Here is a 15,501-nt window from a genome sequence, read left to right on the forward strand (position 1 = left end):
GTACTACAAAAAAATACCATCTGATGCATATATACAGATATTACTTATAGCATTTCAGATATATTCTAAAAGAAAAACTTTCTGCTAACTACAGCTTTGTTTTCTGTTTGTTATCTGTTTAACTGATTTTCTTCTCTGGACTCCTACTCTGCAAGTGTCATTAATTTTGAGATTCTGAGAGTAGAAGTTGTACATATAAGCCACAGCTGCATTACTGTAAATTATTTCCAGACTTGTATGCTGTTTTCAAAATCTTATAGCTTGATCATACTTCTGTGTTAGCTCAATTAATTTTCATAGGTGATAACCATGGAAGTTTGAAGTAAATTACCTGCTATTCCATCCTTTATTTTAAAGGAGTCATCATCCCAGCAAGTCTGTTTGGATGATCAGAAAGGAATAATGTTTATCATAATGTAATAACATTTTCTTGTTTCCTGTTTTCTCGAAGTATTTTCTAGAAACATCAGTACTGTGAGGAAGATGTACTCACGGTTTTCACTTAAACTACCCAGTGCATCTTTGGTGTCTCCTTGGTGCATGGATTTTGGACATCAGCTGCAAACATGGCCAGAGCTAAGAAATGCCAGTTCCCACACTGACTGATTATAAAGCCTGCCCTGTTATGTCCATGTGTTCTCTCCTGTCGTTTTCTCAGTATGGCTTCCTCTTACAGCTGATTACATACCTCTTAGCTTATGCTGAAACTTTCTAGAGTGAAAGCTTTAGTTAAGTTAATAGTTTCAAATCACAGATCTGAATTCAGGTCAGCATGAGTTTAGAATTTGCTCTTCTAAAGCCAAATTTGAGTAGCCTGAAATTGGGCAGAATTTCAGGCAGGTTGAGATTTAGTCTCTTCAGATTCAGGGTGTGGATCTGGCTGACACACAGAAAAACAAGGAAAGTCAAGCTATGTTCTATTTGTACCTTACACCCATATTATTTTCTTGCCATACCACACAAGTGTGCAAGCAGCATTGCACACTATCTGAAAAGAAGAGGAATAGGTGATGGGTAGCAAAATCTGAAACTTCATGTTTTCAATAAAATAAAATATATTTTAGAGAAGGCTTAACGAGCAGAGTACAACTTACCTGCACTCAGCTACCTGGAAGTGCAGAACTCTCTCTGGAGCACCTTGATAGTCCACTTTCAAAGAATTTTGTCTGTGAGACATCAAGGTTAAATTCCTATAGTGTACAGGCACATATACAACCAGGTTACAAGAAAAATTAATTACTTAATTCAAAGCCACAGATAGTCATTTTCCTTATAGCATAAAGGCAAGGGAAAGCAGAGTGAAGAGGGGAGAGGTTCGCAGAAGCAGTGGAGTTACTTTTAATCTGCGTGGGTTTGATCTTTGTGAAGAAAGACACAGAAAGATGACTGGCATAAATGGGGATAAAAAATTTTATTTCTGAACTGCAGAGTTCTTTCTTCTCACATTTTACCACATTTTACATCATCATGTTGGTTACTTGATTGACTTCAGGTCCAAATTTAAGCAAGAAAAAAGGAATAAATTTAGAAAAATATAATGAAATTTGGGCTAGAAGAAATGAAGAAAGGTTTTAATGGTTTATTCAAATTAATTGAATTGTTTATTCTGTGTATGCACTTACTTAACAATACTTCATTAAAGAGGGCATTTGCAAGAACAGATCTTATAGGGTTTGCCAAATGACATGTTTCATTTAAATGTGTTTGGATGATAGAACACCTTTTCATCCACTTTATATTTTACAGGGCTTCCATAAAAACAGTAAATCAGTTCTTTCCTTTTTTAGAAACTGATGAGACTCACAGCTCTTAGTTACAATGAGGCATATCCTGCATTTCCGTAGTTACTGTACCTTGACCTATGCCAGAAATCAGGCTGCATTACTGTACTCGCTTTAGAGTCTATGACCCTCAGCATTATACAAGTTAAAGGCACCTATGTTGCGTTGTGTATAAAGTAATATTTTCCTAAACTGCCCCAAACTAGCCTACTAGAGTGGGAACCGGTGGCATCTGGACCCTACAGGCTGAAGAGATTTGCTCTGAAAGACACTTGAGGGATAACTGAGTCCCAAAAGAAGGGGTGTTCTTGCCAGTCAAATTCTACACAGACAAACAGAGGCATTGCCAATTGGTCCTCTGGCTTGTTTCTTCAACAGCAGTTTCTCAGCAAGAAACCATGTAAATCAATGGCAAATCTATGCAACATGAACAGATTGTTGCTTTCTCCATTTCTTTTTTTTTCCTAGACTAATTGTCTCACATTTATGACCACTGATTTTTTTCTAGTCTGAACTGTTTACATTTATTTTTATTAGCAGTGATATTATGTCAAGGTTTAATACTGGGTTCTTTTTTTTCCTTTTCCCAGGGTGATACCAATGGTCATTCAGTTTTCTATCCTGATTATGCTGCACTCCGCTCTTGTGCTAATCACTACGGCAGAGGATTACAAATGTTTACCCTTAATGCTCCGGAAAACTTGCTGCTGGATTAATGAGACTTACCTGGCCAGGAATGTCATTATATTTGCATCCATCCTGATTAATTTTCTTGGAGCCATCATCAATATTGTAAGCTTATAGGGAACCAGAGAATATTGCACAGGAAAAGATGATTTATGAGTTATTAAGCTTGTTACAGGACCTGCTGATTTATGTGTTTATAAGCAAGCTATGGTTTAAATATGAAAGGCAAAGTATGACTGCTTCAGGAAATTCAATGTTTCTTAAACTATGTATTTCTGAAATATCTATTTATTTCTTCCTCATGAGTATCATCTACTTTTAAAATCCCTTTTTTCAATACATCTACCCTTGGAGGACAGATTTTTATAATTTTCTGGCATACCTATATACTTTCTTGAAGACTGTCAATCCAAATAATGCTTATAAATTCCTTATCTCACAGGTATGTGTGGATTAGCTGAAGTACCAAACTATAGGGATAGTCACTCTCAGCTTTCTTTACAGTCAGTACAGAAAAATGCGCATCCCTCAAGATTTCTTTGGATCATACTGGTCCAAATAAAATGATTTTTTTTCTGTCTACGTCCCACACAGGGATTTTAGTGTGGTTGGTCTCTTAATATACACATCTCCCCTAAGACCCTAAAGCATGATGTATTTAGAGCAAAGTTTTTCAGTTTATCTAATATGTACTGATATATATCAATATATCTATGTCATCGGTATCTTTGTAGCATATATCTGATATATATGTTTCAAGTTTTGCTTAGTAGTTGTGGTTAGATAAAAATACTGATAGATGAATACTGTGGGACTGGCTCTACACAACGTCACACGGTGAAAGAGTGGTGTCTTTGTAAGACATATAAAACAAACACTAATAAAACAGAGCTCTGATTTTCTGCATATCTTCAGAAATATGAGACAGATTTGTATGAATTAGGGAGATTATTACATTAGACAACTTGTCAAGTGTTGAAGCTTGAGACAAGAAGGAGGTAAATATCTCACTGATAGATTAAAATTAACACTTCCATCACTCTTTCCTCCTGTAGGGCACCTTTTGGCCATGGATATAGCCATGATTACTGTTTTTAAATTTTTATTTCCTTCTAGATGAGACCAAGAAAGCATTTTGTGACAGTAATAGAAATAGCAGCTATGACAACAAAACAGCAACAATAATTATCCTGTAATTATTAATAATAATTATGATTATTATATAATTCCAGTAAGTATGCTGAAGTCTGATAATTCAAGGGTTTGCCTCATTTTTTCCTAACAGACAAGAGACTTTATTACATTCTATTGCTGTCATTCTTCTATGGTTGAATTCAAGTTGACAATATGCTAGGACTCGGCATCTGTCTTGTTTTTTCAATGACAACATGGAGTTAGGAGAGTTGGTTGGAGAAAAAAGAATGTAGCCACTACTTGCTATCCTTATAAAGAAAATACAAATACAGTAAATTACAGGAAGTTAAATAGGACTGAAAACTTCATAAAGATAAGCACAGTGGTACATTATACTATAGATCACTAAGGAGAATTGTAGAATTTGGTTTTCAAATCATATTTGACAAATATTTGTCAGGAAAGATTTTATTAGAATTAAATTTTCTCTTGAAGCAAGACAACCTCCAAAGATCTATCCATACCCAATTTGCTACAGATATGATAACGAGGTTTCGCTCTCACTTGTTGTGGATTATTTTTTAAGATTGCATACACAGTCTTGTGGAAGGGCTAATCCAAAAAAGAAATATAATACTTTGTACTCTCATACCAATGGGATTCTATAAGCAAGTAAACAGTTGTATTTATCATCATATATTTAGAATTGCAACAACTCGAGACACTGAGTCCTGACCTCTGCAGAACCTCATTACTTATATGACAAAATCCTGCCATAATAATAATTTACTTACAAATGCTTTATGTATACCACTAAAAAAAAAAAAAAAAAAAAAAAGTTACTTTTGTGAAGTAGGTATCACAGCAGCCAGTGGGGTTCCATATAGTGGAATGTAGCACTCAGGAAGGACCTACGTGTATTTTAGAACAGGTAATGCAGCCCACACTTGAGCTATATGCATCCACTGGATTCAAATGCACTCAGCTGGAGGGGACTAAGATTCAGATGCTTTCTAAGAAGAGCCATAAGGCTTTAGTTTCACCAGAGGGGCAAATGAGTCCTATGGTTCTTTATATCAAGTGTACTTCTACTATTATAAAATTGGAATAAAATTTCTGATCCTGCAGGTCTTTTTAAAAGATGCCTGGATTGGTTCTAATGGCACTCTGCCCTGCAGAGAGGTGCTGTACACCTCATAAACTTGTAGAAGATAACTATCATGGAGTTGTCATGGAGGACTGCACAAACAGCCTAGAAAATGTTGCTGCATTGCAGAGATTGCTGAATTGCTAAGAGAACAAACAATAGAGTTCTAAGTTCAAAATTCATTAGAATGTCACTATAAGAAAATGGGCCTCATTAAACAAATTCTCTAAATCTTTTGGAAAGAAAGAGTGGAACTAGCTTGTACATAGCAGGTTGATGAAATGAGCTAGTGAAAACATCCAGATTGGATTAATACATATAACAGGAGACCCCATCTGCTTTAACTGTCAAAATATGAAACTATTAATGATTTTGTTCCTGTATTCAAAGACCATGGTGTATTACAAGTCAACACTGCTGATTTATTTATGTTTAATACACTTGGTTTGAAATACCATGAAAATGAATGAAGGTCATAACCCCAGAAAGCAGTATTACATTCTCAAAAAGGTTGTATTACGAATGAATTCTCATTCCCTTCAATTCTAGGCATCACAGTCGCAGTTGTGGGACCACGTTATGTGTTGGCACAAGCCAATTCTGTGAGTTGCCATGGACTTTTTCCCCCACATCTAGAAGGATAACACTGTCCATAACAACACAGCAGAAAAAAAACTGCTTGCAAACAAGTGCACACACAAAATATGATTTTATTCTCCCAATTTAATTATTTTCTCTACAGTTTATAGCAGTGCATAAACATTTTGAGAGGGTAATTCTTAGGAGTACAACATCAGCCCTCTGAAACTCTCAGAGGAAGTCTTTAGGAACCCTTTAGCAACAAGAAAGCAAAAAAAGGCTTCTCAGATGCATCTGAGAATGTCTGTAGTAAGAACAGCTCTCCCCTTTTCATTTCATCTCTACAGGATGTATTCTTACTGCCCACTTAGTCCCTGGTGCCAGTTAGAAAGGTGACATGGAGAGCAGCAGGTTAGCCAGTTCCATCCCTGAACACAGCCAGCCACACAAGCACTTAGTCACCAGGGCACATTACAGCAAATATAACCCCGATTTTGTTTTCTTTCTTCACAGCTATGGTGTGATTTTGACAAACCGGTAGCCCTGAAGAACCAAACATTCAATTCATCTGCATCTTTTACGGACATCTGTTCCTATCCTGAGGTATTTCTGAGGGTACTTTTGAATCTGATGCATGGATCCATAAAGGTTACATGGTGACCACTATCTGGAATCAATGGCTTGTGTACTGGTGGTGGAGTCAGGTGCCTCAACAGCACTGTGAAGATGAACCTTTGTCCTCTTCCTGTATGCTGATAGAAATAGCAGAGACAGGTTACAGAAAGAATTAACCTTATGGTCTAATGGGACATTACAACCAAGTTTCAATATTTGAACTTCATACACAACCTTTATGTTGGAAACAAATCCAGCAATGATTCAGTGAAACTAATGCAATAAAACATGCTAGTTAATTCATATGAAGCTAATGGAGACTAATACTTGCATATCAAAACCAGCAGTCATTCTGCTGTAGTTATTTCAAATTTGCATTTGGAGCAAAAAAAATCGTCTCTATGATCAGCAAGCAGGCAACAAAATCAATGATTTGATGTTGCGACTCAAACCAGAATTAGTCTCTTACAGTTGGTTATGTGCAGATAAATGAAGTATCTTTCTTATAAAGTCATACAGCAGTATGGCAGTTACGATACTGCCAGTAGAATGCCGTAAATTGCAGGGATGCAGACTTTCCTACAGAGGAACTGTACTAAAGCAAAACTGTACTCAGAAAAAATGAATGCTGTCTCCCCTGAAGCTGTATGATAGGAGTTAATTTAAATTACATTTGGACTGTGGGTGTTGATGTTGCTATTTTAAATCTGCAAAGCACATGGCCACAATTGTCTTTATATCCAGTATCAACTGCACGGATTGCGTTTGAGAGACGAATAATCATTGAGAAAAATGAGACAATGAAGAGATTATAAAATGATATATGAATAAAACCTCCAGGCATCACATTTTAAGAGTAATTTAACTGAGGTAGACCTGCATTATAATTATTAAATAAATAAGTAAATTCTTGTGGCTTTATCCTCTCTTCAAGTACCATCGAAAAAGTTGACTTTTCATGAGCAAACAGATACACAGATCATGTCCCCCCTTCCTCTTTTCACTATAAAGAATGCTCTTTGCCTTCTAATGTAATTAAAATGCCATAAAGGCACAGAGGAAGAGTTCTGCTGACACAGATGTGCCATGCAAAATGGAGAATTCATAATTTCACATTCTATTTTAGCAAAAAACTTATTTTCAGAGTGCTCTGTGCCCTAAGAAGATGTAGATGAGAACTAAAATCCAGAGCAACTTTTTCTTATGCTTCTGGTCATTTGATTATTTATGTATATATTTATGGATTGAATATGTAATCACTGATCACCAGAAGTAACCACTGTTGTTTTCTATTCAGTATTTTGTTTTCACTGGTGTGCTGGCAATGGTGACTTGTGCAGTCTTTCTTCGTCTCAACTCTGTCCTGAAGTTGGCAGTACTTCTTATCATGATTGCAATCTATTCGTTGCTGACTGAGACCATTTATGCTTCCCTTTTTCTGCAATATGACAACTTTAACCACAATGGAGAGTAAGTGTTCACAGTACCCATTAAGAATTGCTTTTTAATAAGGTAGTGGGTCAAGTCTTGCCAAAGTATACATGCACTGGATAGCACAATAGTTAAGAATGAAGTGATGCTTTCAAGAGGCAATGACTAATCCAAAAGATTTACCATGTGATTCTTTCTTAGGTCTTTTTGTTGAAATACTCATTTCATGAGGATGTTTGTATATTGAGCAGAGTTTCTCTCTATGTCTCCTATAGTCTATCCACATTGATAAAAACACACATTACAGTACATATGCATTGGCTATTTCTATTCTTGAAAACTGCAGAGATACTGATTAAAGCACTCACTTCAGTTTAAGAAAACAGGAGCAAACGATTTCTTTAGGAGCAGGGTTTTAACTATATATATTTCAAACTACAATGTGTAATTTTGGAAAATATAAGGAATACAGACATGATCCCATTTCGTTACATGGCACTTAAATTCTCCTCCTAGACTTCCTTCCCAACAAGAGGAGTTGAAGAGGATAGAAGAGCCCCAGTAATTTGCGGTCAGAGGTGCACCAAGCATTGCAATAACTGAATCTAGTGCAGCAGTGATTTAGCTCCTTCAGAAAAGCACTTCTTCAGTCTTTGGTACTTGAGCAATTTAGATTTGCAGTTGCTTGTGCTTGTAAGTGTGTGCCAGATGAATATCCTGAAAATGACAGAAAATCATGGGTTTGCGGGGCAACTAGTTCTCACAACAGCCACATCTTCTTTACACATGGTAATGCTCTGCACGCATTTCTTTCAATGCTAGCTTCCTATGGCAGCAAGGTACTAAAGATTGGGGTGTTCCTACAGACTGATGATATGATATATAGCATATTCAGAGCAGAGCCCAGCAAATATGACAAATACTGGAAGCAATATTTTGGCTTACTTAGCCCAAACTTGGCTTACTTTCTACTAGAAGTAGAAATCATCATCATGGACTTTAATTTTATAACTAATCAAGTATGGCAAAGAAAAATTCTCTCTTGTCTGAAAAACTTAGAGAATTCAGAGTGGTTTCTAATCCCTATGTCAATGAAATGCTCCAGTGACTTTTATCACAGGACAGTAAGAAAGCATCCTCTAGAGCAGCCAACAGCCCAGGACATACGGATCTCAGCTGAGATGCTCCACACTCGGGACAAAGACCTGAACTTCAACTCTGACACTGGGGAGCATGAGGTTCAAGATTGTGTGCCCAGAAACTTATGTGGTTTTTTTAGCTATACCAACTAGTTGAGTAAAAGGGTTTGCAACTCCCTACAAAACTCACTTAGCTTATATCTTTGTGGCTATAGCTACATTACCACAATATGCAATAACAGGTGAGTTTATAATTATGACGTTTGAAGCTATTGCTTTTAACCACTTTACAAGAAGCCATTCTGGAATGAAATCCTTGGGAGGCTGAATTTCGGGCAACTTCAAAATGGAAAACATTTGAATTCCAAAATATTTGCTGATGACAAAAGTGTTTCCTGTCTGTGTTTTCACCTATACTGATGCATCCCATTCTGGTACATTTCCTCACCGTAAATTCTTCATTAAGCCCAACAAGTCAGTTCAGTTAGCTCTCTCACAAGAAAATTTCCTTTTGGTTTAGTTTCCACTAAGCTCTTCCAGTCTTCCAGCATCTCTTGAACATTTCCTTATATTTCCTAATCTTCCTCCAACAAAACAATTGCCAATTATCCATGTTCAATTTGCCTCCAAATTTAGTTCTTTGTCCCTTTTGTTATACTATAAGATTGGCCACACAAGTTCCCCAGCATCTTCATTTCTGTCTTTTCCCCTGGAGTACATGCCTTTTTGAAACAACCCAATATTACAGAGATACTCAGTTTCTTTGATTTTGTTATCTTTCCACATAACTGTAATTTCTCCTCATACCTGAAAGCTCTTATAGCTTCTCTCCTTATTTTGTCACATGATGTGCATGGTCCACACATAGCATCTCAGCGATTTCATTCAAAGGATACCTCCTTGGACTATCTTGATTGCTTCCCTACCACCTACAAGAGCTTCTTTTACTTCCCTTGTTGTAGACAGACATTTCTTCTGTGCTGTCCTCTTTGTAGATCAGTCCTAATTATTGTTTGTCACTTTATTCATTCCCCTTTGATCCACACCTGCTTCCTTAATTCCCCTATCATCTTCTCCAAACCTTTCTCACAATACAGGAATGTTTAACTTTCAGAACTTGCCTTAGGGTTCATCTTTTATCTCTAGGCCCATTCTCTGGGCTTTTATTTTCACAATCAGAACTTCCTCTTTCCCAGCTCCAGCCTCAATCTTTCCCCATCCAGGTTCCACCTCCTCTACTCCGCAGGGACTGTGATATTCATGGTTGCTTACCAACCTCCTAGAAAAAGAGAAGGACTGACACACAGCTTGCACATCACATTTTAAAGAGAAAGATCATCACCTTCTGTGTTAGTACTGTAGGCTACAATTTAGTTGCTTAATACGTGTCTCCAAACAGTGTGCAATCAAGTTACACTATTGCTCTCTTGAACTGATTATTGTCAAGTAAAATTTTCAAATACAGAGAATTTTTTAAAGAACAACAAAAAAGTACCAGTGTAGATTATGAAATGAAAATTCTGAACAATTACAATACTGACAAATCAATAACTGTATTTTACTTTGGATTTTTTCCAGCACAGACTTCCTGGGTACAAAGGAGGCATCTTTACTACTGATGGCAATGTTCCTTTTAGCTGTATTTTATCATGGTCAACAGGTAATGCAAACATTTGCTTTACCCATTCCCTATATCATTCGCAATTGCAGGATGTGACAATTACTTTCAAAATATCAACTGCCTTTTTATCCACTTGAGCATATGACCTTTAACAATTTAATAAACCACATGTAGAACCTGATTAAAGAAAGGCCACATCTGACATTGCCAAACATTCTCTAAGAACACATGCAATATTATATTCAGCTATATGCAAGTTACATTGCATCTTCTAATAGAAATTGAAGGAACAAGTAGGACTTAATTTATCTTAGATATATGCACAATTTCAGTGGCGTCTGAATGCTTCAGTGCTCTTGAGTAGGCATAAAACTAGAATGAGAAAGGGAATAACAAACAGTAAGTAATAAATCTCCTGTGAAATAACTTAGTATGCTCATAAAGGAAAAACATCACATTTCAGGAAATGAGGAAAATTTGCACTTAAGTACCAACACTAACTTCTTTTGGTTGTGGATCATTCAAAAAGAATTGTTTCACATAGACTTAGATTGTAACCAGGATTTAGTGGTCTTGGAGGTTGGGTTGTTACCCTCAAGGAAGAACTGAGAAACCAGCCATTTCAAGAATCTGTGCATAGTGCACATGGACAGTGAACCATGAAAAATTAAAATTTAAAAGAATAAATACACTGAGTAAAACCCACCTAAAGCAGGGTGTTTTCTCCATTGCTTCTGACTGGCAATCTCTAGGCTGCTATATGTCAAACACGCTGACTTTACACAGCTTCTGTTCACCTAAAAGCAAATAGGACCACTGCATTAAAGGAAATAGCAACCACAATTGCCTTTAGATATTCTTACATGTTCAACTTACTTAAAGATTTTCTTTTCAAGAGCATTAAGCTGATTAATACCTTGATCCTAATTTGAGTGAGGCAATAAGAGAGGAATGTTGCTGTGATGAATAATACAGTATTATACACTCTATTACAGTATTACAATAACTCTATAAGCTGTGCAGGTACCTACAGGCTCCATTCCTTCCACAGGAGAGCAAAAGGAAGGCGAGACTAAATATGCTTCTGATCCTATCCCTTTTTATCTTTTTTTTTGAGGAAATGAGGAATAAGTTAGTAGGGAAAGCAAGGAATGAAATGAGCTTTGTGTTCGCAATTAAGTTTGAGAGAAAATGTACTTTGCAAAATATTTATCAAGACATAAAGCTCACTTAAGACAAATATGCAACAAATAAGAACTGAATATCTCAAATTTGTGATAAGCCTTATAATATTCCCAATGATCCTTAGCATATGCAAAGGTTGGGAATGGCCTACAGTGACAGTAAGTACTAAGAAAGGAAACTGAAAGAGTTTAGGTAGAGTAAAGATTAGGCAGCATCCAGGCAATGCTCTTCAGGATGACAATTTTGAGTGTTTCTCTTCTACCTAAGCTTATCAAATATTTCATGTTAATCCATTCTATTAAATATTCCATGTCTCATAGAACAGGGTGGCTGCACTCAAACTAGCCTTGAACTGTTCCCTGAGGTATATTAAGTCTTTCATGTTATGCCAAACAATTCATAGGGCCACTCTATCAATTTAACAATATCCAACAGCAGTGTCCACGAGCATTTCCTTGTATTGTTGATTTCCTCTTATAGAGTTAATCTAAAGGTATAAATAGAAACTGAAAACATATGTAAAAATTTTGCCCAGAGCAATTAAAAAAAAAAAAAATCACTTCAATACTCAGAATTGATGGAGACCACAATAAATCCAATAAAGTCATCATCCAGCACAGCTTTGCTTCATACAACCTGCAAAAGTATTCTGAAGTAGAATAGCTTAAAAATTCCTTCATTCTAGATGGATTTACCAAAAAAAAAAAAAAAGATTTTGACAAGACCAAGCTTACGGACCTTTAATTTCTAAACAACTAACTATTTTTCTTTATCCACCATAATTTAGAGTAATTCCAACTTTTGCACCCAGAATTTTAATTTAAATTCAAGAAAAAGTTGTGTGAGACTGTCTAATCAGACTCAGAGCTTTCTTAAAATCTTACCTGTACTTCAGCCAATAAATCTCAAAGGTTTCTGGTGCTAAACTCATAATTAAAAATAGCAGTGTTACTGTTACTTGCAATCAGGTTATATAGACTAATTAGAAATAAAGTTTTATCTAGATGTACTTCTTCATAACAGGAGTAATACACTTTTTACAGCAGCATTTCTACAAACTAAACTTGAGAAAAAGCACAACAGAATTGTGAATAATTTTGAGACTAAACTTATTCTGTTGTAAATGTTCATTTACTGCTTCATCTTTTTAATCAGTTAAGTAGACTGTTTTGTAAAAACATAAATTACTTAATCAAAATATGAGTAAAACAGAGCACAAAATCCCTTATAGTTTCTTTTAGAGTATAGATCTGAATGTAGAAGTTGCCTAGACCAGGTGAGTGTTCTGGTATAGGGACATGTAGACCGACTGACTGATTTGTTCCTATGCTTCTGGGGCTCTTTGGCGCAAAGGAAGACTTGAACTTTGACAGGGAAGGCATGGACACCTATGTGCCTAATAATCTCTTCCTGTCAGAGCTATAGCTTATCTCTATAGAGTTTTGTTGGAAGAAAGGAAGGACTGACATTCCTACACAGCAATTTATCTACAAGATACATGACCCTCTGAAACTTCTTAATACTTGAGGAAAAGAGGAGAAATGAGGAAATGCAAAGAGGAGATTTTTCCATTTAAAAAGAGAAAAAGAGAGGAAGAGACATACCTCATTCTGCTATTATGCTTCAGGTAGCTTTGTTATGCTTTCTCTATTCAGGTATTTGTGTAGTAAGGAAAAGACATTGCTTGTTTTGCCTGGAGTTAAACTGATTTTGGTGGTTTAAAGTGTCACTTTGGGAAGTAAATCATCTTCCCTCCTTCTCTAAAGAATACTCTGCTCCTTCAACCCTGATTCTTACCTTGTGCTTTCCTTATATCTGGCAATTGTCTGCAGAGAGGTTCGGTTGTAGAGTGTTTAGAGGACATAAGTAGTGTTAGGCTTTCTGTGTAATACTTCTCCACTGATTTCTTCATTCACTACTGGAATCAGGGGTGTTTTGTAGAGCTACGTGTCAGGGCAAGGAAACCCAGACATTTCAAGTTTTAGGTTGCAGACAATCATTTTTATTGGCACTACTATGCCCAGGAACATTTCTTTATAAAATCAAAAAAGAAACCCAAAACTAAATCCTACAATTTCATTAATTTTAAAAAATACCAGGACTAAGCAGAGCACCTTCTTAAAATTATTTCAAACCTCACTCTGCACTGACAGTGTCATCTCAGTTGTCCACCGATGATGCAAGAAAAATATTTTATGCTACATCATGATTATAAATAATAAGGATGAAAATATCTAAAATGTAAAGATTACCTGAGAGGTGAAATTTTCCTGCACAGTGGCATAAAAAATCACCTGTGAAAAACTGTACTACATTTTTCTGCAAAGCTCTTATTGTAGTGGCATTAAGTATCTGAAGCATAAAAACTCAATCCACCAGCAGTTCCTGCTCCAAGCCAATCTGCAAAATACCTTTAGAACTTCTTGCAAAATTATAGTCATTCTTACCTTCTCAGTCAGCTGGTAGAGATAAAAGTCAGATCTGGTATGGGCTCTGTCTTTTAGCACAAAAGAAAGAGGAAACGGAACTGAAAAAAAAGTTGAAAAACATGATTTAAAAATACTTTCACCTGACAGATTTTTTTGGTGCAGTTAATTTAGGGAATAGTCACAAGATGGAATATCAGTATATCACAAACAGCGAAGAGATTATTCATTTATAAATGTGTCAGTAGCACCCATAGGGGAAGCCAATCACTGCTAACTTACATACAAGCTTTGGAGGTTTATATCAAGCCAGGGTCACTTTTAGCTTTTAGGAAGGGAAACTCCCTTGAGTACAGTCAACCTATCAAGGTCCCTTGTAAGGTACTTTGCATTTTCTTCTGAACATTTTGCTATTGGTCACTGCTGATGATGAAAAATGTGGACAAGCTGAGTCACTAAACAATGCTCAAACCCTTTCTTATTTACTCCCACACAGAGCAGGTTTGCTGTTCAGCTTGGTACATGAATTATAACCCAACAACTTTCTTAATCACAGCACCTTTTGGCAAGCCATTTTGTGTCTCTCCAATTGTGAAATTCATCAATTTGCTGGATAATATGCTTTTCTGCTGGGTATTTGATTAGTTAGAGTATCTCAAACCTTACAAATATATTTTCTCTTTCAGTCTACTGCACACAGATACACCTCCATCATTTTCAATAAGGTTGTAGATTAACAAGTCACCTCTTGTGCAACTTAAGGTCTGATTAAAACATAGCATCAGTGCAACGCACCCAGAAGTTCTGGCAGCATTGGTCTTGTCCATGTGCTGATACACACGTGTCTCTCAGGCACACAAAATGATGGTTCAGCATGTTCCCTGCTTCAGCTAGCAGAGAGTTGCCATTTATATATACATGTAAATGTGCATTTATATATATATATATGTATGTATAAAATCACATACTACATATATATGCATATATAAGCAGGGTTATGTAGGAAACTTTCTTTTGCCCTATACACACACAGCAATGAGAATGATTTAACTCTGGGTTGTAGCTGAGGCTATGAGGCACTTCCTCTGCGCACATACTAAATTGTGACTGCAGACTCTGGATCCACAATGCATCAGGAACAGATTACTTGAGTGGCTATCAAACAGCATAACTTTCACTGTCTTTTAGAAGACTTAAACTGCAAATAAGAGCATGTCCCAGCAGTAGAAATACCTCACTTTTGTGCCATAGATTTGAAAGTCCTCTTTGGCAGTATGTCAGGCTGTTAAATTTTGTTTTTCTGAAAGACAGTCATCCTTGAGAACTAAACTGTCTCAACAAAGTGTTTAGAATGAACCTTGTGCTCATTTCTAAAGAAACTCCTTTCATTTGAAAAGATATGACAAGGGGAACATATTTATTTCATACCAATACCTTTCAATTCCTTTATCTCTTATTTTATTCCGTTCTTTAACTAATATAGAGGTGTTTACAAGGAAAATAATTTTGTGACATTTTCTAGCCAATGACCATACCAGTAATATAGCAAGCATTCTTTCACTCGAGATTACTCCAAGACTCCGTACACAAGGCAAAGAAACAAACCATTTTTCTGGCAATGAAATTTAATTCTATCAGAGTCAAAGATCTTCAGCAGAACTAAAGGCAGTTACAGAGCAGGACCAGCCCGCCACCATGTCTATTCTTATCTTGTCAGATTTTATTTTTGTCTTTTTTTTCCTTTCTGGAACTACAG

The 15,501-nt window shown here is 36.2% G+C and overlaps 1 protein-coding gene and 1 long non-coding RNA gene across 3 annotated transcripts in view; one reads left to right on the forward strand and one right to left on the reverse strand.

Annotated features, from left to right (window-relative positions):
* ADCY8 (adenylate cyclase 8) overlaps window positions 1-15,501 on the forward strand; it is a 121,697-nt gene that overhangs the window by 92,126 nt on the left and 14,070 nt on the right. For both annotated transcript variants that reach the window (XM_054059704.1, XM_009560039.2), the window contains 4 exons: window positions 2,372-2,573; window positions 5,842-5,931; window positions 7,241-7,413; window positions 10,092-10,173. In XM_054059704.1, coding sequence (XP_053915679.1) covers window positions 2,372-2,573; window positions 5,842-5,931; window positions 7,241-7,413; window positions 10,092-10,173 — 547 coding nt within the window. The remainder of the gene's footprint in view (window positions 1-2,371; window positions 2,574-5,841; window positions 5,932-7,240; window positions 7,414-10,091; window positions 10,174-15,501) is intronic.
* LOC128851369 (uncharacterized) lies at window positions 10,181-15,485 on the reverse strand. Its single transcript, XR_008448731.1, has 3 exons — window positions 13,767-15,485; window positions 10,841-10,931; window positions 10,181-10,506 (listed from the first exon to the last, which is right to left on the reverse strand). It is a non-coding gene; the product is annotated as an uncharacterized LOC128851369 (long non-coding RNA).

This window comes from Cuculus canorus, chromosome 2 (genome assembly GCF_017976375.1).
Source record: "Cuculus canorus isolate bCucCan1 chromosome 2, bCucCan1.pri, whole genome shotgun sequence".
In the NCBI taxonomy this organism is placed as follows: domain Eukaryota; kingdom Metazoa; phylum Chordata; class Aves; order Cuculiformes; family Cuculidae; genus Cuculus; species Cuculus canorus.